We start from the raw sequence: 22,797 nt of genomic DNA, 5'->3' as shown, positions 1-22,797 counted from the left end.
TCTTTTAAAAAGTGACCAACTGAAAATTTACTGGAAAATATGACGTCTGAAGTAAAAGAATTTCTCCTGCCCTTGTACTCTCTGCGGGAAAGAATTTCACTCTTAATTAGAAGCGAAAATCTAATACAAAGTACTATGTACAACTAGATCAAGGAGCATATGTAATTCAACATCACAGAAGCACCAACTTAAGAGCAAACATTCAAGATGGCAATATCACATTAATCAAGTCAAATCAAGCAATAGGCAGGGCAATGAGGCAATTTTAGCACAAATCATGAATTTAACCAGGTACTTACAAACATCTGAAAACACTGTGTCCAGTATTATAAAAAAACCTTTCATAATTATTGTCAGGGTTCCTTCCCCACTCTAATTAAGAGTGAAATTTTTTCCCGCAGAGAGTCCAAGAGCAAGAGAAAGCTACTGGGCTTTTTATTCTTCCCTCTCTTGTAATAACTGTCATCAAATGAGGCACCTGCCACTTTGCAGTCAAGCATAGAGGAGACTAGCTCTGATCCACGCCTGGACACATTGGGGCCACCTCTGCTATCCAGTAGGATATTTGAAATGTACAAAGGCAGAAAGTGAAAGCTTTTGTTGCTGCTGTTTTTAATAGAGCTATTTGTCTTCTACTGATCACACAAGAAGTGAGATAAGACCATTACTGCCTCCAGAGTCAAATATGTTGTAAGTAGTGCATGTCAGAAGCTATATATGAATTCTACTTTTCTTCATGTAAGCAAGTATTAACTGTGGGATTTCTTAAATAGCTTCCAAAAATATTTCTATTATAGGAAAAAATGGCAGCAATGGCTTTAACTAAGTAAGGTTGCATAACACTTAATTTTTAAGACTCTTTTCAGTGGTTTACAACTCTGCCAAATTTCCATCCTAGTCTGTGCCTTTGGCTAATTTTTTTTTCTCTGAGCAAACAGCTCAGCTAAGGATTTTCAAGGATTAGGTTAGAGAAATATTTTTTACCAATGTGAAAACATTCTCCTAACATTCCATTGAGGAGCTCTAGCATTTCCATACTGGGAAGCCGGGCTGAAATTCCGGAAGGTGGTGGTACTTCTATCAGAGGGTTGCCTTTTGTCGTCCCTGTGAAAATCTATTCAAACTTGTCTGAATGTTAAATTTCTGACAACTGTCATTTATCCATGTTCAACAGAGAAAGTTTGGCAGCAAATTTCTCCAAAGATTCCATTTGTACTGAGAATGCTCAATTCCCACATAGCTCCATGCCAACCACACTGAGCATGCTCAATCCCCACACAGCTCATGTTCAAGGGGCTGAAAAAGATAAACAGCATCCAGGAGGAGCAGTTGCTGGGGGATGCTTTAGTGTTAGGTACTAGAACAGGGCAGGGACAGTCTCTCCTATACCTTCAATGCTCCCCCTTGGTGGTGCCCAGGCTACATTGGAGAAGAAAGAATCAGCCTGACTGGAATGCAGATGAATGACAAGCAGCAAGGACACAGTGACATGCTAGGGGACAAGAGGCAGAAGGGTCTGAAATCACTTGAGGACATTCCTTTCTATACCATGGAATTGAAGCCTAGAGTCCTGAGTCAAAATTCTTCTGCTATCAACCAATGTCTGAAACTCACTGGCAAAATGTGTCTCTCTTTAGTGACTGGCCTATAGAGAGGTTAAGAGCCTATTCTTGGAACCAATTATCCCATTACCTCAAATAGCAGAGGTCTGGGCTGCAGATCTAAAGGTTCCTACCCTGCTGACAAACCACTGTGTGGGCTTAATATGGTTCCAAATAGTGGTGTTTTTTTTTCAAGTTTGCTTTTTAAAAATGAAGAAATTACACATAAAAAGCTATGTTCAAATAATATTAGAATTGCAAAATCAAGCACTTAAAAGTTAGGAAATGCCAGAATTAATGTTTCCTGTGCAATCCTAATTCAGCCCCCTTGTGCATGTACATGACTGTAGTGGGGCGCCTGCCCCACTCCAGTAGGCAGGGGGTTAAAAGCAGCACTGGAGAGACCTGCAGCTGGGAAAAGGAGTGAAAGCACTTGAGTGGTGAAAAGCACAGGTGTGGCCAGCTCAATCAGGGCCCAGCTGGCCCTTATAAGAGGGCTGTGGGCCAGAAGTTGGAGGAGTCTCTCTCCAGCCCTGGAGGGAGAAGGGCTAGCTGCCTCAGAGGAAGGAACCTGAACTGGAGCAGTGCTGGGGAATAGGGCAAGGAAGCTGGGGAGCTTCAGCCTGGTAAAACCCCAGGCTGCAGGCCTTGTTGAAGGCCTACAGAGGTACTGGGGCTGCAGAGATCCAGCCTGGGAATAGGCAAAGGCAACAGGTGATGATGAGTGGCCATTACAGACTGCAGTCTGCCCCAGAGAAAGGGAGCTAGATGATGACTGGCAGTAGCCATTGAGGCAAGGTGGGGATAGAGGGTCGGGGGTTCCCCTGGGAGGGGAGACCCAGAGAGTGGGCATACTGTAGAGGACAGAACCCCGAGGTAAAGGGGCACCAGAGTCTGGGAGGGACACGGGGGCCTGAGGCAGGCGAGCCACCAGCAGAAGGAGGTGCTCCATATGCTGGAGAGCTAATTCCCAGACAACTAGCAGGAGGCGCTGCGCTCGTGAGTCCTTGCTTCGCTACAATGATACAGTCCCTAACTGCATATCAGACATTTCTTACAGGACCTCTGCTTCATTTAGCATATTCAAAGGTTGTACAGTGGATGAAGCTTTTGTGTGGAGGGTCCTGTGTCATTTGTTGCAGAAACTGGGAGGTGTGAGGTAAATACAGGCAGTCCTCAGACTTACGACACAATTGTTTCCTTACGATTGCATTTGTAAGTTGGAACTCAGAACTGCAATCTACTCCATTGCAGGACCGAGCATTGTAAACTTGAAACCTATAGTCATAAATCGAATCAGGGTGTCAATGTAGAAGCGTTGTAAGTGCTGTTCATCGTAACTCGAACATCGTAAAGTCGAGGACTGCCTGTAATGTAGGGGACTGCAGGAACTGAAAGGATGACCTCTTGGTTACGGAAATACACTGACACCCTGAAGATCTGAGTTCTAGTCATGTCTCTGCCACCAAGCTTCTAACTGATGCTGGGCAAGTCACACATCAAACTTTTCACAAGTGGACACTCTGTTTCTCACTTTCTTAGTGCTCAGCTTGAGAAACTTGGGATACTTGGGGCTTCATTTGCAGACACACTGGGCACTCAGTGCAACTGAAGTCAATGGAAGCTATGTTATTAATGTATGTGCTATAAAAGTAGTAACATATCTGTCAAGAGCATCCACTAGGGCCCAATTTTCAATATTGGCTTTAACCTCTATGCATCTTAGTTCCTCATCTGTAAAATGTGAATATCATCATCTAACAAGGGATCCTCTGAATCCATTCATTAATGTTTGTGTAGCACTCAGCAGCTATGGTGAGGAGTTCCTGAGAAAATCCCATGAGGAAATAATTCTGTATGGAATTCAGGGTTTGGATGGTACGTAGTAAATAAGGCACAAGTAAAGAGAAATATTCAACTACCCATTCAGTGAACACCATTCATTTTGTGCATTGAATGAGGCAGGGAGTCCTGATGTAAAAATAATAAGTGATCATAAAGTACAGGCTGTTGGCAATGTATACATATAATGGGGCTAAATGAAGGTTACACAGAAATTTTTTTTGACTTTCCCACCTTTTAGGTACTTGACGTTGCAACCTTAACATTCTTTTAATGTAGTTTTTATATGTAACCTAATACACAACATTTCTCACATTATGGTCAAGTTACAAAATTAGGAAAAGCATAACTTGCTAAGATCATATAGCAAATAAAGAATTACAAATAAAAAACACAGATTTCCTGATTTGCAGTCCAACATTGGACCATGTTGCCTTTCCAGATATTTCTACCAGATTGTGTCAGAGTTCAGGCACATTTGCAAGGCAAGGTAGAAAGACCTGCATTACTGCAGCCCATAGAATCATAGAATATCAGGGTTGGAAGTGACCTCAGGAGGTCATCTAGTCCAACCCCATGCTCAAAGCAGGACCAAGCCCCAATTTTTGCCCCAGATCCCTAAATGGCCCCCTCAAGGATTGAGCTCTCAACCCTGGGTTTAGCAGGCCAATGCTCAAACCACTGAGCTATCCCTCCCCCATAATGTATGTATTCTACACTTCAGTCTCCATGGCAGTATTTTTATCTTAAAAGGTAAAGGTAGTAGGCAGTTTTAAAGTGGATGTCCTGTCAACGCAAGTAACAGGGAAGCCCTGATACGTAACGCTAAGGATGGTATAAAGACAAGGTTAAGGTGTATTGGCAGAGGTGTGCACCAAAGCTTGTAGTGTACCTGCTCCCATTTAGAAAAAGCACTAAAATTCTCCAATTTAAAAAGCCTTGTGCCATTTCTACATCTAAACAGTCATTTAATGTTAACATGCAAGTCTCACTCTTAAATGTGAGATACAGTCAGCCACGACTAACTGATCGTGAAGTTTGGTTTTATTAATCTAAAGAACTTTTAAGCCACTGCATAATCAAAGCTATAAATGAAAGGTCTGACATAGCAGTTTAAGCAAATCACCATATTCACATTTAAAATTAAGCTGAGTATAAAAGCCCTATGTTTTCTTAGTCAATTCTAATTGCAATTAAGACGCTGACTATAGTGTAAATCAGCTGTCAGTGAAACCTTTGCTCACTTTGTAAATTTAAGAACTCCACTTATTACTGTAACTATTCTTTTAATTTGCAGTTCAGCCGATGCAGTTAACATTCTGTTCCACACTGCAGTATTTTTCCTCTCACTGAAGGAAATGCATTCTACCCTAAGGAATTGTAGTCCAACAAAAACCAAAAATCATATTTAGCAATCAGATGTATTTCCAGACAAACACATTCAAGCACGTAGTCAGATTCTGTAGTCCAAGTCAAGGTCAATGGAAATTTTTGTATGCAAAGATCAAATAACTTACTTCCTTAATTAGTATTAAGGTATCTTCAAATATCTCTACTACATATAAAAGAAATATATGCACCACTGGTACAGCTGGCCTTAGTTAGTCTAAAAATCTTTTCCTAGGCTGCTTTCCAAGGTAACTCCCAATCTCCACTTCTTACAGAGGGTGTGACCTCTGATCCCCAATCCTCAACCAAGCTACCCAGACTCAGGTCAAATTCTAAGTGATCTCTGAACAATTTATTCTAGCCACAAGCCAATCATCTTTCTAGAATTTCCCCCAAAAGACTACAGGAATGCATCCTGAAACTTTCCCACAATTCTGATGCTCCCTTTAGAACATGTTGACGCTGCAGGTCCAACTATATCACAACAAAAACTGAAAAATATCAGATAGGTTATAAAAGAATCAAAGCTGCTTTCCTGCACTCCAAAAGCAGCTAATGCTCAGTATGAGAAAAAAAGCCCTCATGAATTAGAAGCATCATTGGGTTGTTTCATCTCACATGGTAAACATATCACCTGTGACAGGTATGGTGGGAAAGGAGACTCAAAACTCTTAGCTTTGAAAGTTCTCAGTCTGTATAATGCTCCAAGCTTTAGACCCCAAAGGCAGAAATCTATTACATCTTGAAAGGCTATGGAGCACAACTCTCAGCTGTAAGAAACAGAAAGGCACAGGGAAACTGTTTCCTAAATGACAGGTTTCAGAGTAACAGCCGTGTTAGTCTGTATTCACAAAAAGAAAAGGAGTACTTGTGGCACCTTAGAGACTAACCAATTTATTAGAGCATGAGCTTTCGTGAGCTACAGCTCACTTCCTCAGATGCATATCGTGGAAACTGCAGCAGGCTTTATATATACACAGAGAATATGAAACAATACCTCCTCCCACCCCACTGTCCTGCTGGTAATAGCTTATCTAAAGTGATCATCAGGTGGGCCATTTCCAGCACAAATCCAGGTTTTCTCACCCTCCACCCCCCCACACAAATTCACTCTCCTGCTGGTGATAGCCCATCCAAAGTGACAACTCTTTACACAATGTGCATGACAATCAAGTTGGGCTATTTCCGCAGGATTGTCATGCACATTGTGTAAAGAGTTGTCACTTTGGATGGGCTATCACCAGCAGGAGAGTGAATTTGTGTGGGGGGGTGGAGGGTGAGAAAACCTGGATTTGTGCTGGAAATGGCCCACCTGATGATCACTTTAGATAAGCTATTACCAGCAGGACAGTGGGGTGGGAGGAGGTATTGTTTCATATTCTCTGTGTATATATAAAGCCTGCTGCAGTTTCCACGATATGCATCTGAGGAAGTGAGCTGTAGCTCACGAAAGCTTATGCTCTAATAAATTGGTTAGTCTCTAAGGTGCCACAAGTACTACTTTTCTGTTTCCTAAATGTATTTTTAGCCTTGTAGTCAAATAGTAAACCATTTCATTGTTATAAATAAGTCAGGTTGGCATTGTTCTGTACTTAATGTAGCAAATCAACATAATAATAAATAAAACAGCAAAGGCAGTAATCTTTATAAGCCAGATTCAATAATGGAAATGGAAAAAAATGGTAACTGGCTAGATCAATAAGCTATGCCTCAAGGTAGTCAGTGTATGTGTGTCAGCCTTTGACAGGTTTCCAATTTGAGATACGGTACAGGAACATACCACTTTATTGTACCCATATATTATTTAAAGCCATAACACGAAAAACTTGTTAGGGCACATCCTAAGAGAACCATCCCTTTGCTCATAACAGCCTGATTCTAACAGAGATAACAGTGCTATTTTTTCAGTATCCAAAGTGTTAAAACTGTTCTAGAAGTTGATATACATATCTGCTGATGAACTCACTTTGAGATATCTTTGCTGTCTTGTTGCCATGGAAATACAACATTTCCAATGGCTACCCGGTAACTGTAGACTCCCAAGAGCCCAAGTGCCATCGCTATTTTCGAAACCAGGGAGCATCTCCTCTGAACCAGAATGAAGAGCATAACTAAGGAGACAGCTGCCAGAAGGGACAGTACAGCTTTGTGTTCAGAACTGTAAAAGAAAGGAAAAAAATAAATCTATAATTACTGCTAAAATACATTGAACATAGCTCCAGCAACTGTAGTGAATTTCCAAATTAATCATTGCACTGACATCTGTTACTAGCTTTCTAAGAGATGTGGTCAAATATTTTAGTATTTTTAGAAAAACGATTTTGTTAATGAGGTTTTATATTCAAGCATGCATGTTTAAAAGTAATCATGTCTCATCATATGTTAGTTGGTCTGTTTTAACTGGATAAAACAAAGTTTCATATGATATAAAAAAAATTCTAATGATTTAAAAACAAAATTTATATACACGTGCAAAATTCACCATCACTTCTACTACAGCATTCTAGTTTCTCTAATATAAGGCAACAAGGATTGTTACCGTACTTCACAAGCATCTCTTTTTAAATTATAACTCTGCATATATATATCCATTTTATTTAATTTTAGATGTATAAGGTGTACAAAATGTTCCCTAAAGCCATCACATCTAAGGACATAATGTAGCACACAAGTTTTCCTCCAATAGCAAAAGAACAATCACTGAAACAAACCAAACCTATTAGCACAATGGGGGTCCTGATCCATGACTATGAATCCTAGTGTTATGGTAAAACAATACAATAAATAGAAAACAAGACAGACATGGGCCTTGCATCATGCCCTAAAGATGCACTGAAGTTCTCTCTTTTAGACCAGCAGGTTGAGTGCATATATAGTCAAGTGCTATATACTGAATACCCTGCCCATTGCCAGATATTGAAACATACGGAGTGCTGGCACTCAGACACTATAGAAAAACCTAAATCACATTAGATAGAGTACTTCATCTGACCTCATCTACCCTGATGGTAAATGGGGAGATATGAAGTTTCCAGTACTGGGATCTAAGTTTTTTTGTTTTTTGAAATAGGAAAGTAGACAGCTGGAACTGAACCCAAAAGCCAAGCAGGAAACCAGCAGTTGATGTCTATCTCCATATGTTTTTTATTTGTTCCAAATGCCATGACTTTGACTGCACAGGCCAGAATCACACATACACTGTGAGAACCAGTGGCTACACCCTGCCACACATCAGCATTTCAAAGTCCTCACATTTTGAAATGCTATGGGGAAAGACTGCTGGCCTCTGGCAGACTGACACCGGACCTAGGCTATATTAGCATGAGCTCCACATCGTATCACGGGAGTTGGAGTTCTTTCTTAAATTTTGTCGTGCTTTCTTTCCATATTACCTGCTTTTCTTTGAATTCTACAAGGAAACACAAGACAGCTATTTCAGCTATACAGATGGGAGTCAGCCAGGCTAGGCTGAAAGAAAAAACATTCCCTCTTGGTCCTTCCATGTGACCCAGTCAGCTCCCCATCCAGCTTGGAGAGGCTCCCAGGAGAGGTACTGCTCTTTGCAGGGAAGGGCGGCGAAGAAGGGTGATGCTGGAGCACCAGGAGAAGCAAGTACATTTACTTGATGTAATCTTACCGTGTCTCTTCCCCAGTATCCTTTCTTCAGGACTCAAGAGCCTGGGAAATGTTGCTGAGGTCATATGGACTGCTGTGGCAACCCCTAAGATAGTATGTACACTGGCAGCTACATGCCTTAATGGCAGAGACCCTGTGCACGTGTATGCAATAAGACAGTTACCTGCCTGTACAGTAACTGTTCGAGATGTGGGTGCAGACATATTCCATAACCCAACCTCTGTCCCCTCTGCAACAGTCTTAACTCTCGATGTTCCGTGCAAAGGCTGATGCTGCCCTTAAATAACCTAAGGAGAGGCTAAAAGTCAGAGACCATGAGCACCGCCCCACAGGTACTGCTAGGCAAAGTTCTTCAGCTTCAGTGCAGCAGGTGTGCGCACACCTGAGTGGAATACACATCTGCACTCACATCTCGAAGAATAACTTACCATACAGATGAGTAAGTCTTTTCTTCTTCAGGTGGTTGCAGACATGTATTCCACTCAGGTGATTCACAAGCCACATCGGTAGGAGGTGAGGCTCAGAGTCTACTTAAAGAATGACCACACTCTGTGTCTGAAAAACTGAGTGTGCAGGGTCTCTGCCATTAAGGCATGTAGCTGACTTACTCATAGACTTTAAGGCCAGAAGGGACTATCATGATTTATCTAGTCTGACCTCCTGCTCATCAGAGGCCACAGAACCACACCCACCCACTCCTGTAATAGACCCCTAACCTCTGGCTGAGTTACTGAAGTCCTCAAATCATGATTTAAAGACTTCAAGTTACAGAAAATTCACTGTTTACTCTAGTTCAAACCAGTAAAATGATCCAGAACCCAACCTGCAGAGAAAGGCAAAATAACCCCCGACTCTCTGCCAATCTGACCTGGAGGAAAATTCCTTCCTGACCCCAAATATGGTGACCTGTTAGACCCCGAGCATGTTGGTGAGACCACCAGTAAGATACCTGGGAAAGAATTCACTGTAGTAACTCAGAGCCTTCCCCCTCTAGTGTCCCATCTCTGGCTGTGGCAGATATTTGCTCATAACAGTAGCAGATGGACCACATGCAACTGTTGGCAACCTAATCATATCATTCGTTCCATAAACTTATCAAGTCAGTCTCAAAACTAGTTAGGTTTTTTACCCCCACAGCTACCCTTGGAAGACTGTTCCAGAACTTCACTCCTCTGATGCTTAGAAACCTTCATCTAATTTCAAGACGTCACTTGTTGGTGGCCAGTTTATACTTATTTGTTCTTGTGCCAACACTGGCCCTTAACTTAAATAACTCCACTTCCTTCCTGGTGTTTACCCTTCTGATGTATTTATACAGAGCAATCATATCTCCCCGCAGCCTTTGTTCTGTTAGGCTAAACAAGCCAAGCTCCTTAAGTCTTCTTTCATAAGCTAGGTTCTCCATTCCTCTGATCATCCTAGTAGAAGGCCAGAACTGTACACACTATTCATTCCAGATGAGGTCTCATCAGTGACTTGTATAATGGTAACGCTACTTCCCTATCTCTACTGGAAATACCTCACCTGATGCATCCTAGGATTGCATTAGCCTTTTTCACAGCTACATCACACAAGATTCATGTATTTTTGAAAGACACTCTCTAGGGTATATATAGTAAGCTTTGCAGCTTTTAATTATGGGTAATTTGTTTTGCTAAGGGCTAGTCCAGCAATATATTGTGACAAAGTTCCTGCGCTACCTTGGTGGGTCTTCTGCTTATTGGCGGATTTGCTTGCCTTGGAGCTTCACAGCAGCCCTCAGCTTGGCCGTTTTTCTGAATTCACAGTCCAGGTTGACTCCTCCTGTGTCTGACCAGGAGTTGGGAGGATTTGGGGGGAACCCGGGCCCACTCTCTACTCCGGGTTCCAGCCCAGGGCCCTGTGGAATGTAGCTGTCTGGAGTGCCTCCTGGAACAGCTGTGCGACAGCTACAACTCCCTGGGCTACTTCCCCATGGCCTCCTCCCAACACCTTCTTTATCCTCACCATAGGACCTTCCTCCTGGTGTCTGATAATGCTTGTACACCTCAGCCCTCCAACAGTCCGTGTTCTCACTCTCAGCTCCTAGTGCCTCTTGCTCCCAGTTCCTCACACGCACACCACAAACTGAAGTGAGCTCCTTTTTTAAAAACTTAGGTGCCCTGATTAACCTGCCTTAATTGATTCTAACAGCTTCTTGATTGGCTGCAGGTGTTCTAATCAGCCTGTGTTAATTGTCTCCAGAAGGTTCCTGATTATTCTGGAACCTTCCCTGTTACCTTACCCAGGGAAAAGGGACCTACTTGGCCTGGGGCTAATATATCTGCCTTCCGTTACTCTCCTATAGCCATCTGGCCCGACCCTGTCACAATATTTACACAGAAATGCCCTCCTTGCTCCTTGGGGCCATTGTGATAGTGCTCTATAGACCATGCACTTCCCTGATAGAGACTACAAAGGCTTGCACGGGTCTCTCAAGGCCCTCTTTGGCTGACAAACAAGAAAGGTGAAAGATATACTGGAGAGAAGCTTGTGACAAAAACCAAGAAAATCAGAAAAAGGGAGAGGGCAGATGGTAAACTACAACTATTCAGCACACAAAACTATTTTAATGCGTTAAGACTGAGAATTTGTAACTGTGTTTTTATCACCTTTTATATGACATTGCATATGCCTTATGTTTTTGTAATGCTGTCAACATAGTTTTGGAGTTCCAAAAGGTTTACATTGAATTCTCGCAAGAAAGAGAAAAAGGTCAGAATACTATCTCTGTTACATTAAAATATAATCCATTCATCCTTTATATGGAACCAAAGGTAGTACATACAGTAACTCCTCACTTAACGTTGTAGTTCTGTTCCTGAAAAATCCGACTAAGTGAAACTATGTTAAGCGAATCCAATTTCCCCATAAGAATTAATGTAAATGGGGGCAGGGGGGTTAGGTTCCAGGGAAATTTTTTTTGCCAGACAAAAGGACTCGGCACACCTCTTCCCCCCCACCCCCACCTCCTGCTGTGGCAAATCAGCTGGCTTTGGCATTTTGGAGGCAGGACGGAGTAGGGAGGAGCACCAAGTCCTCGCTCCTCCCTCCTTCCCGGGGCAATCAGCTCGCTTGCCGCATTTGGGAGGCAGGGGGAACCTGTGCACCAAGTCCTCACTCCTCTCCACTCCCTCCTGCCTCCAAAACGCCACAAGCCAGCTGAACCACAATATTCCTAAAGTCATTACCAATAAATGACCTCAAATTTCGAATGTAATGCCCTATTGTGTTAAATTTAAGAAAAATTCTCTTCCCTTCTCCCCACACCCATAGCCCATGTGACCAATCAGAAAGAACTCCAAGCACTGTTATTCTCCATTATAAGAACATAGAATGGCCCTACTGGGTCAGATCAAAGGTTCATCTAGCCCAGTACCCTGTCTTCCAACAGTGGCCAGGGCCAGATGCCCCAGAGGGAATGAACAGAACAGGATAATCATCAAGTGATGCATCCCCTGTCGCTCATTCCCAGCTTCTGGCAAACAGAGGCTAGGGACATCATTCCTGCCCATCATGGCTAATAGCCATTGATGGACCTATCCTCCATGAATTTATCTAGTTCTTTTTTGAACCCTGTTATGGTCTTGGCCCTCAAAACATCCTCTCGCAAGGAGTTCCACAGGTTGACTATTCGTTGTTTGAAAAAATACTTCCTTTTATTTGTTTTAAACCTGCTGTCTATTAATTTCATTTGGTGACTCCTAGTTCTTGTGTTATGAGAAGTAGTAAACAATACTTCATTATCTACTTTCTCTACACCAGTCATGATTTTATAGACCTCAATCATATCTCCCCTTAACCGTCTCTTTTCCAAACTGAAAAATCCCAGTCTTATTAATCTCTCCTCATAGGGAAGCCGTTCCATACCACTCATCATTTTTGTTGCCCTTTTCTGAACCTTTTCCAATTCCAATATATCTTTTTTGAGATGGGGTGAACACATCTGCACACAGTATTCAATATGTGGGCATACCATGGATTTATATAGAGGTAACATGATATTTTCTATCCCTTTCTTAATTATTCCCAGCATTCTGTTCACTTTTTTGACTGTCGCTGCACACTGAGTGGATGTTTTCAGAGAACTATGCATAATGACTCCACAATCTCTTTCTTGAGTGGTAACAGCTAATTTAGACCCCATCATTTTATATGTATAGTTGGAATTATGCTTTCCAATCTGCATTACTTTGCAGTTATCAACATTAAATTTCATCTGCCATTTTGTTGCCCAGTTTTGAGAGATCCTTTTGTAGCTCTTCGCAGTCTGCCCGAGTCTTAACTATCTTTAGTAATTTTGTATCATCTGCAATTTTGCCACCTCACTGTTTACCCCTTTTTCCAGATCATTTATGAATATGTTGAATAGGACTGGTCTTAGAACAGACTCCTGGGGACACCACTATTTACCTCTCTACATTCCGAGAACTGACCATTTATACCTACATTTCCTACCCTTTAACCAGTTACCAATCCATGACAGCACCTTCCCTCTTATTTCATGGCAGCTTACTTTGCGTAAGAGCCTTTGGTGAGGGACCTTGTCAAAGGCTTTCTGAAAATCTAAATACACTATATCCACTAGATCCCCTTGGTCCACATGCTTGTTGACTCCCTCAAAGAATTCTAGTAGATTGGTGAGGCACTAAAACCATGTTGACTCTTCAACAAATCATGTTCATCTATATGTCTGACAATATTGTTCTCTATTATAGTTTCAACCAGTTTGCCCAGTATTGAAGTCAGGCTTACAGGCCTGTAATTGCCAGGATCACCTCTGGAGCCCTCTTTAAAAATTGGCATCACATTAGCTATCCTCCAGTCATCTGGTACAGAAGCCAATTTAAATGATCGGTTACAGACTACAGTTATGACAGATTTCAGAGTAACAGCCGTGTTAGTCTGTATTCGCAAAAAGAAAAGGAGTACTTGTGGCACCTTAGAGACTAACCAATTTATTTGAGCATGAGAGCTGGCCATTATCTTTGAAAACTCGTGGCGAACCGGGGAAGTCCCGGATGACTGGAAAAAGGCTAATGTAGTGCCAATCTTTAAAAAAGGGAAGAAGGAAGATCCTGGGAACTACAGGCCAGTCAGCCTCACCTCAGTCCCTGGAAAAATCATGGAGCAGGTCCTCAAAGAATCAATCCTGAAGCACTTGCATGAGAGGAAAGTGATCAGGAACAGCCAGCATGGATTCACCAAGGGAAGGTCATGCCTGACTAATCTAATCGCCTTTTATGATGAGATTACTGGTTCTGTGGATGAAGGGAAAGCAGTGGATGTATTGTTTCTTGACTTTAGCAAAGCTTTTGACACGGTCTCCCATAGTATTCTTGTCAGCAAGTTAAGGAAGTATGGGCTGGATGAATGCACCATAAGGTGGGTAGAAAGCTGGCTAAATTGTCGGGCTCAACGGGTAGTGATCAATGGCTCCATGTCTAGTTGGCAGCCGGTATCAAGTGGAGTGCCCCAGGGGTCGGTCCTGGGGCCGGTTTTATTCAATATCTTCATAAATGATCTGGAGGATGGTGTGGATTGCACTCTCAGCAAATTTGCGGATGATACTAAACTGGGAGGAGTGGTAGATACGCTGGAGGGGAGGGATAGGATACAGAAGGACCTAGACCAATTGGAAGATTGGGCCAAAAGGAATCTGATGAGGTTCAATAAGGATAAGTGCAGGGTCCTGCACTTAGGACGGAAGAACCCAATGCACAGCTACAGACTAGGGACCGAATGGCTAGGCAGCAGTTCTGCAGAAAAGGACCTGACAGTGGACAGAGAACCTGGATATGAGTCAGCAGTGTGCCCTTGTTGCCAAGAAGGCCAATGGCATTTTGGGATGTATAAGTAGGGGCATAGCGAGCAGATCGAGGGACGTGATCGTTCCCCTCTATTCGACATTGGTGAGGCCTCATCTGGAGTACTGTGTCCAGTTTTGGGCCCCACACTACAAGAAGGATGTGGATAAATTGGAGAGAGTCCAGCGAAGGGCAACAAAAATGATTAGGGGACTGGAACACATGACTTATGAGGAGAGGCTGAGGGAGCTGGGATTGTTTAGCCTGCAGAAGAGAAGAATGAGGGGGGATTTGATAGCTGCTTTCAACTACCTGAAAGGGGGTTCCAAAGAGGATGGCTCTAGACTGTTCTCAATGGTAGCAGATGACAGAACGAGGAGTAATGGTCTCAAGTTGCAGTGGGGGAGGTTTAGATTGGATATTAGGAAAAACTTTTTCACTAAGAGGGTGGTGAAACACTGGAATGCGTTACCTAGGGAGGTGGTAGAATCTCCTTCCTTAGAGGTTTTTAAGGTCAGGCTTGACAAAGCCCTGGCTGGGATGATTTAACTGGGAATTGGTCCTGCTTTGAGCAGGGGGTTGGACTAGATGACCTTCTGGGGTCCCTTCCAACCCTGAGATTCTATGATTCTATGAGCTGTAGCTCACGAAAGCTCATGCTCAAATAAATTGGTTAGTCTCTAAGGTGCCACAAGTACTCCTTTTCTTTTTGAGACTACAGTTAGTAGTTCTGCAAGTTCACATTTGAGTTCCTTCAGAACTCTTGGGTGAATACCATCTGGTCCTGGTGACTTATTACTGTTTAATTTATCAATTTGTTCCAAGGCCACCTCTAATGATACCTCAATCTGGGACAGTTCCTCAAATCTATCACCTAAAAAGAATGGCTCAGGTTTGGGAATCTCCCTCACATCCTCAGCCGTGAAGACCAACGCAAAGAATTCATTTAGTTTCTCCGCAATGTTCTTGAGTGCTCCTTTATCACCTCAATCATCCAGTGGCCCCATTGGTTGTTTAGCAGGCTTCCTGCTTCTGATGTACTTTAAAAAAAAATTGCTATTACTTTTTGAGTGTTTGGCTAACTGTTCCTCAAATTCTTTTTTGGCCTTCCCAATTGTATTTTTACACTTCATTTGCCAGTGTTTATGTTCCTTTCTATTTTCCTCACTAGGATTTAACTTCCACTCCTTAAAGGATGCCTTTTTGCCTCTCACTGCTTCTTTTACTTGGCCGTTTAGCCAGGGTGGCTCTCTTTTGGTTCTCTTACTATGTTTTTTTAATTGGGGTATACATTTAAGTTGAGCCTCTATTACAGTGTCTTTTAAAAGTTTCCACGCAGCTTGCAGAGATTTCACTTTTGGCACTGCGCCCTTTAATTTCTGTTTAACTACCCTCCTCATTTTTGTGTAGTTCCCCTTTCTGAAATTAAATGCTACAGTGTTGGACTGCTGTGGTGTTTTTCCTGCCATAGGGATATTAATTTTAATTATTTTATGGTCACTATTACCAAGCAATCCAGCTCTTGGACCAGATCCTGTGCTCCACTTAGGACTAAATCAAGAATTGCCTCTCCTCTGGTGGGTTCCAGGACCAGCTCCTCCAAGGAGCAGTCATTTAAGGTCTCAAGAAACTTTATCTCTGCATCCCATCCTGAGGTGACATGTACCCAGTCAATATCAGGATAACTGAAATCCCCCATTATTATTATTTATTATTATTGGGTTTTTTTTTTATTTTAATAGCCTCTCTAATCTCCCTGAGCATTTCACAGTCACTCTCACCGTCCTGGTCAGGTAGTCAGTAATATATCCCTACCGCTATAGTCTTCTTATTATAATATGGAATTTCTATCCATAGAGATTCTATGCTACAGTTTGATTAATTTACAATTTTTACTTCATTTGATTCTATGCTTTCTTTCACATATAATGCCACTCCGCCACCAACATGACCTGTTCTGCCCTTCCGATATATTTTGTACCCTGGTATTACTGTATCCCATTGATTATCATCATTCCACCAAGTTTCTGTGATGCCTATTATATCAATATCCTCATTTAATACGAGGCACTCTAGTTCACCTCTTTTATTATTTAGACTTCTAGCATTGGTATATAAGCACTTTAAAAACTTGTCTCCTTTCGGCTTTCTGCCATTACACGATGTAACTGAATGGGACTTTTTTTTATTTGACTATTTCTGATCAGACTGTCTGTATTTTATCCTTTTCTTTCCTTACTAGGACAGAGATTCTCTATTAATAGATCCTCCCCTAAGGGATGTCTCTGTCCGAACCACATGCTCCTCTGCACCTGTTGGCTTTCCCCCAGCCCTTAGTTTAAAAGCTGCTCTACAACCTTTTTAATGTTAAGTGCCAGCAATCTGGTTCCATTTTCGTTTAGGCGGAGACCATCCTTCCTGTATAGGCTCCCCCTTTCCCAGGTTTCCCCAGTTCCTAATAAATCTAAACCCCTCCTCCCTACACCATTGTCTCATCCACACATTGAGACTCTGCAGTTCTGCCGGTCTAACTGGCCCTGTGCATGGAACTGGAAACATCTCAGAGAATGCTACCATGGAGGTCCTGCACTTCAATCTGTTACCTAGCAGCCTAAATTTGGCCTACAGGACCTCTCTCCTATCCTTCCATATGTCATTGGTACCTACATGTACCACTTTACTAACTTAGTGAAGTTTGGAATTATGTACTGAATGTTCTGCTTTAAATAATCTACATTAATTCTGCGCCTTGCATAATGACAAGTTTCAGAGTAACAGCCGTGTTAGTCTGTACTCGCAAAAAGAAAAGGAGGACTTGTGGCACCTTTGAGACTAACCAATTTATTTGAGCATAAGCTTTCATGAGCTACAGCTCACTTCATCGGATGCATATAGTGGAAAGTGTAGAAGATCTTTTTATATACACACAAAGGATGAAAAAATACCTCCTCCCACCCCACTCTCCTGCTGGTAATAGCTTATCTAAAGTGATCACTCTCCTTACAATGTGTATGATAATCAAAGTCGGCCATTTCCAGCACAAATCCAGGGTTTAACAAGAACACCGGGGGGTGGGGGAGGGGAGGAAAAAACAAGGGGAAATAGGTGACCTTGCATAATGACTTAGCCACTCCCAGTCTCTATTCAAGCCTAAGTTAATTGTATCCAATTTGCAAATGAATTCCAATTCAACAGCTTCTCGCTGAAGTCTGGATTTGAAGTTTTTTTGTTGTAAAATCACAACTTTCATGTCTGTAATCGCGTGACCAGAGAGATTGAAGTGTTCTCCGACTGGTTTATGAATGTTATAATTCTTGACGTCTGATTTGTGTCCATTTATTCTTTTACGTAGAGACTGTCCAGTTTGACCAATGTACATGGCAGAGGGGCATTGCTGGCACATGATGGCATATATCACATTGGTGGATGTGCAGGTGAACAAGCCTCTGATAGTGTGGCTGATGTTATTAGGCCCTGTGATGATGTCCCCTGAATAGATATGTGGGCACAGTTGGCAACGGGCTTTGTTGCAAGAATAGGTTCCTGGGTTAGTGTTTCTGTTGTGTGGTATGTGGTTGCTGGTGAGTATTTGCTTCAGGTTGGGGGGCTGTCTGTAGGCAAGGACTGGTCTGTCTCCCAAGATGTGTGAGAGTGTTGGATCATCCTTCAGGATAGGTTGTAGATCCTTAATAATGCGTTGGAGGGGTTTTAGTTGGGGGCTGAAGGTGACAGCTAGTGGCGTTCTGTTATTTTCTTTGTTAGGCCTGTCCTGTAGTAGGTGACTTCTGGGAACTCTTCTGGCTCTATCAATCTGTTTCTTCACTTCCGCAGGTGGGTATTGTAGTTGTAAGAATGCTTGATAGAGATCTTGTAGGTGTTTGTCTGTCTGAGGGGTTGGAGCAAATGCGGTTGTATCGCAGAGCTTGGCTGTAGACAATGGATCGTGTGGTGTGGTCAGAGTGAAAGCTGGGGCATGTAGGTAGGAATAGCGGTCAGAAGGTTTCCGGTATAGGGTGGTGTTTATGTGACCATCGATTATTAGCACTGTAGTGTCCAGGAAGTGGATCTCTTGTGTGGACTGGACCAGGCTGAGGTTCATGGTGGGATGGAAATTTGAAATCATAGTGGAATTCCTCGAGGGCTTCTTTTCCATGGGTCCAGATAATGAAGATGTCATCAATATAGCACAAGTAGAGTAGGGGCATTAGGGGACGAGAGCTGAGGAAGCGTTGTTCTAAGTCAGCCATAAAAATGTTGGCATACTGTGGGGCCATTCAAGTACCTATAGCAGTGCCGCTGATCTGAGGGTATACATTGTCCCCAAATGTAAAACAGTTATGGGTAAGGACAAAGTCACAAAGTTCAGCCACCAGGTTAGCCGTGACATTATCGGGGATAGTGTTCTTGACGGCTTGTAGTCCATCTTCGTGTGGAATGTTGGTGTAGAGGGCTTCTACATCCATAGTGGCCAGGATGGTGTTATCAGGAAGATCACCGATGGATTGTAGTCTCCTCAGGAAGTCAGTGGTGTCTTGAAGGTAGCTGGGAGTGCTGGTAGCGTAGGGCCTGAGGAAACTCCCTGAAAAAGCACAAGATCAAATCCACACAGACACACCCCTGGAACCCCGACCTGGGATATTCTATCTACTACCCAAGATCCATAAACCTGGAAATCCTGGGCACCCCATCATCTCAGGCATTGGCACCCTGACAGCAGGATTGTCTGGCTATGTAGACTCCCTCCTCAGGCCCTACGCTACCAGCACTCCCAGCTACCTTCGAGACACCACTGACTTCCTGAGGAAACTACAATCTCTCTGGTCACGCAATTACAGACATGAAAGTTGCTATATTACAACAAAAAAACTTCAAATCCAGACACCAGCGAGAAACTGTTGAATTGGAATTCATTTGCAAATTGGATACAATTAACTCTAGGCTTGAATAGAGACTGGGAGTGGCTAAGTCATTATGCAAGGTAACCTATTTCCCCTTGTTTTTTCCTCCCCCCCCCCGACGTTCTTGTTAAACCCTGGATTTGTGCTGGAAATGGCCCACCTTGATTATCATACACATTGTAAGGAAAGTGGTCACTTTAGATAAGCTATTACCAGCAGGAGAGTGGGGTGGGAGGAGGTATTTTTTCATGCTTTGTGTGTATATAAAAAGATCTTCTACACTTTCCACAGTATGCATCCGATGAAGTGAGCTGTAGCTCACGAAAGCTTATGCTCAAATAAATTGGTTAGTCTCTAAGGTGCCACAAGTAGTCCTTTTCTTTTTACGTTAATTCTATTACACAAGTCTCTTTGTACTATGCCAGTCACTGTTCACTTAGGCCTGGTCTACGGTATGCAGTTATTTCAGAATTAGCAGAGTTAATTCAAAATAAAACTGATTCCGTCCACACAACCAAACCGTTTTTTTCTATTTAAAGGTCTCTTTAATCATATTTCTGTACTCCACCTCGGCAAGTGGAGTAGCGCTAAAATCAAGATCGCAGTTCCGGGTTACAGGTACTGTGGATGCAATTAGACGTTATTGGCCTCTGGGAGCTATCCCAGAATGCTCCCTTGTGACCGCTCTGGACAACACTCTCAACTCCGATGCACTAGTCAGGTAGGCAGTAAAAGCCCCGGGAACTTCTGAATTTCATTTCCTGTTTGGTCACCATCAGCACAGTCCACCGCCACAGGCAACCATGCAGAGTCCACCATCACAAGAAACCACACAGTCCCAGATTTGCAGACAAGCTCCAGCATGGTCCGAATGGGAGGTACTGGATCTCATCGCATGTGGGGGAGACAAATCTGTTATAGCAGAACTATGTTCCAAAAAAAGAAACGCAAATACATACGCTAAAATCTCCAGGGCCATGACGGAAAGAGGCTGCTCCAGGGACACAGCAGTGTCATACAAAAATCAAGGAGCTCAGTCAAGCATACCAAAAAAGTGAGGGAGGCGAATAGGCGCTCTGGGTCACAGCCCCATACATGCTGCTTCTATTGTGAGCTGCATGCAATTATGGCGGGGTGATGCCACCACTACCCCACCACTGTCCATAGAAACCTGCAATGGGGGAGTTGCATGGAGTGAGGAGGATGAGTTACTGGAGGACGAAGAGGAGGAGGCTGACGACAGTGCACAGGCGGCAAGTGGGGAATCCGTTTTGCCCCCTAGCCAGGAACTAGTCTTAACGCTGGAGCCAACAGCCTCCCCCCACTCCCAAGGCGGGCTCCCGGACCATGACCCTGGAGAAGGCACTTCTGGTGAGTGAGAGCCTGATCGAAGCCACGCAGTGGGGGGTGGGGGGAAACCCAGATGTGCTGGGCTGTTCGTGTTTAGTTTAAAGGGCTCATCCCTCCTCAGAGCCTCATCGGAGCCACACAATGGGTGCCAGGGCGGGGGGAGAGTGTTGTGTGAAGCGATCATCCCAGAGAGCCCGCAGGCCCTCCATTTATATGGCAAACCCACCAGGCATTGCTTGGTATGGGAAAGGGGGCCCGGCAGTTTTGAAAGCATTGAAATGAATGAAGAAGCAGAACCCCGCATGCCCCTAGGGCTTACCAAGGCTGCCTGCAAGCTGAATTCTGTTGTCCAGCTGCTTGTGATGGCTTACTCACACCAAAGTGGCAGGCACTTCAGTGAGGCAAAATGCGACCTTGTACAGAAAGAACATGTGCTGTGTACTATGAATTGCCTGTTTCACTGAGAAAGTGTGTCCCCTTTGTTCTCTAAAATATATCTTCTAAAATATTACCCTCCCTTTTTCTCCTCCCGCAGGTGCAAATATTTCAACGTGGCCCCTGTCTACTCTGTCCCAGAGGCTGGTCCAGATTAGAAGGCGGAAAAAACGAACTCAGGACGACATGTTCGCCGAGCTCATGCAGTACTCCCGCACTGATAGGGCTCAGCTGAATGTGTGGAGGCAAACAATTGCAGAGTTCCATAAAGCGTTAAATGAACACAAAGAGAGGAGGGACGCGTGCAATGAGAGCAGGCAGGATGCTATGGTCAAGCTCATGGGGGAGGAAACTGACATGCTCCACTGTATGGTGGATCTAATGCAGGAAAGACAGCAAGACCACAGACTGCCACTGCAACCCCTGTATGACCAACCTCCCTCCTCCCCAAGTTCCATAGCCTCCTCACCCAGACGCCCAAGAACATGGGGTGGGAGGAGAGCTACAGGGACCCACACAGTCAACCCCAGAGGATTGCACAAGCAGCAGAAAGCAGGCATATCCAGAATTTTGATTTGGTTTCTGGACTTGTCCTTCTCTCCTCCTCCACCCCTCTAACCCAATACCCGCCCCCTCCCCTGGTCTACCTTCTGATTTCTCTCAATGTGTTGTGCAACAAGTAATAAAGAATGGTTTTTAAACAATTGTGACTATTTCCTTACATATATATATATATATATATATATATATATATATATATATATATATATATATATATACACACACACACACACACACACAGGGGGCGGGTAACTTCTAGAGAAACAACCACAACTGTCATACCATACTCTGGCCAGTCATGAAACTGGCTTTCAAAGCTTCTCCGATGTGCAGCGCGCCCTGCTGCACTCTTCTGATCACCCTGTTGTCTGGCTGTGCAAAATTGGCCACCAGGCAAGTTGCCTCAACATCCCATCCCGCCATAAACATCTCCCCCTTACACTCACAGATATTGTGGAGCACACTACAAGTAGCAATTACAATTGGAATATTGGTTGTACTGACTCAGTTAGATCTCAGCAAACTGCGCCAGCGCGCTTTCAAACGTCCAAAAGCACATTCTACCACCATTCAGCACTTGCTCAGCCTACAGTTGAACTGCTCCTTACTACTGTCCAGGGCGCTTGTTGTATGGCTTCATGAGCCATGGCATTAAGGGGTAGGCTGGGTCCCCAAGGATAACTATAGGCATTTCAACATCCCCAACAGTAATTTTCTGGTCTGGGAAGTAAGTCCCTTCCTGCAGCTGTTCAAACAGACCAGAGTTCCTGAAGATGTGAGCATCATGCACCTTTCCCGGCCATCCCACATTGATGTTGGTGAAACGTCCCTTGTGATCCACAGTGCTTGCAGCACCGTGGAAAAAGTACCCCTTGCGGTTTATGTACTGGCCGCCCCGGCGTTCCAGGGCCAAGATAGGGATATGTGTTCCGTCTATCGCCCCACTGCAGTTAGGGAACCCCAGTGCATTAAAGCCATCCACAATGGTCTGCACATTTCCCAAAGTCACTACCCTTGATAACAGCTGGTCAATGATTGCGTTGGCTACTTGCAGCATAGCAGCCCCCACAGTAGATTTCCCCACTCCAAACCGATTCCTGACTGACCGGTAGCTGTTGGGCATTGCAAGCTTCCACAGGGCTATGGCCACTCATTTCTCAACTGTGAGGGCTGCTCTCACCTTAGTGTCTTTGCACTTCAGGGCAGGGGACAGCAAGTCACAAAGTTCCATGAAAGTGGCCCTACGCATATGAAAGTTTC

At 43.6% G+C, this 22,797-nt stretch overlaps 1 protein-coding gene across 11 annotated transcripts in view; it reads right to left on the bottom strand.

Annotated features, from left to right (window-relative positions):
• PIGG (phosphatidylinositol glycan anchor biosynthesis class G (EMM blood group)) overlaps positions 1–22,797 on the bottom strand; it is a 168,890-nt gene that overhangs the window by 64,939 nt on the left and 81,154 nt on the right. For all 11 annotated transcript variants that reach the window (XM_073345856.2, XM_073345867.2, XM_073345864.2 and 8 more), the window contains one exon: positions 6,799–6,990. In XM_073345856.2, coding sequence (XP_073201957.1) covers positions 6,799–6,990 — 192 coding nt within the window. The remainder of the gene's footprint in view (positions 1–6,798; positions 6,991–22,797) is intronic.

This window comes from Lepidochelys kempii, chromosome 5 (assembly GCF_965140285.1).
Source record: "Lepidochelys kempii isolate rLepKem1 chromosome 5, rLepKem1.hap1, whole genome shotgun sequence".
Taxonomy (NCBI): domain Eukaryota; kingdom Metazoa; phylum Chordata; order Testudines; family Cheloniidae; genus Lepidochelys; species Lepidochelys kempii.
This window is presented reverse-complemented; position numbering and strand designations above follow the sequence as displayed.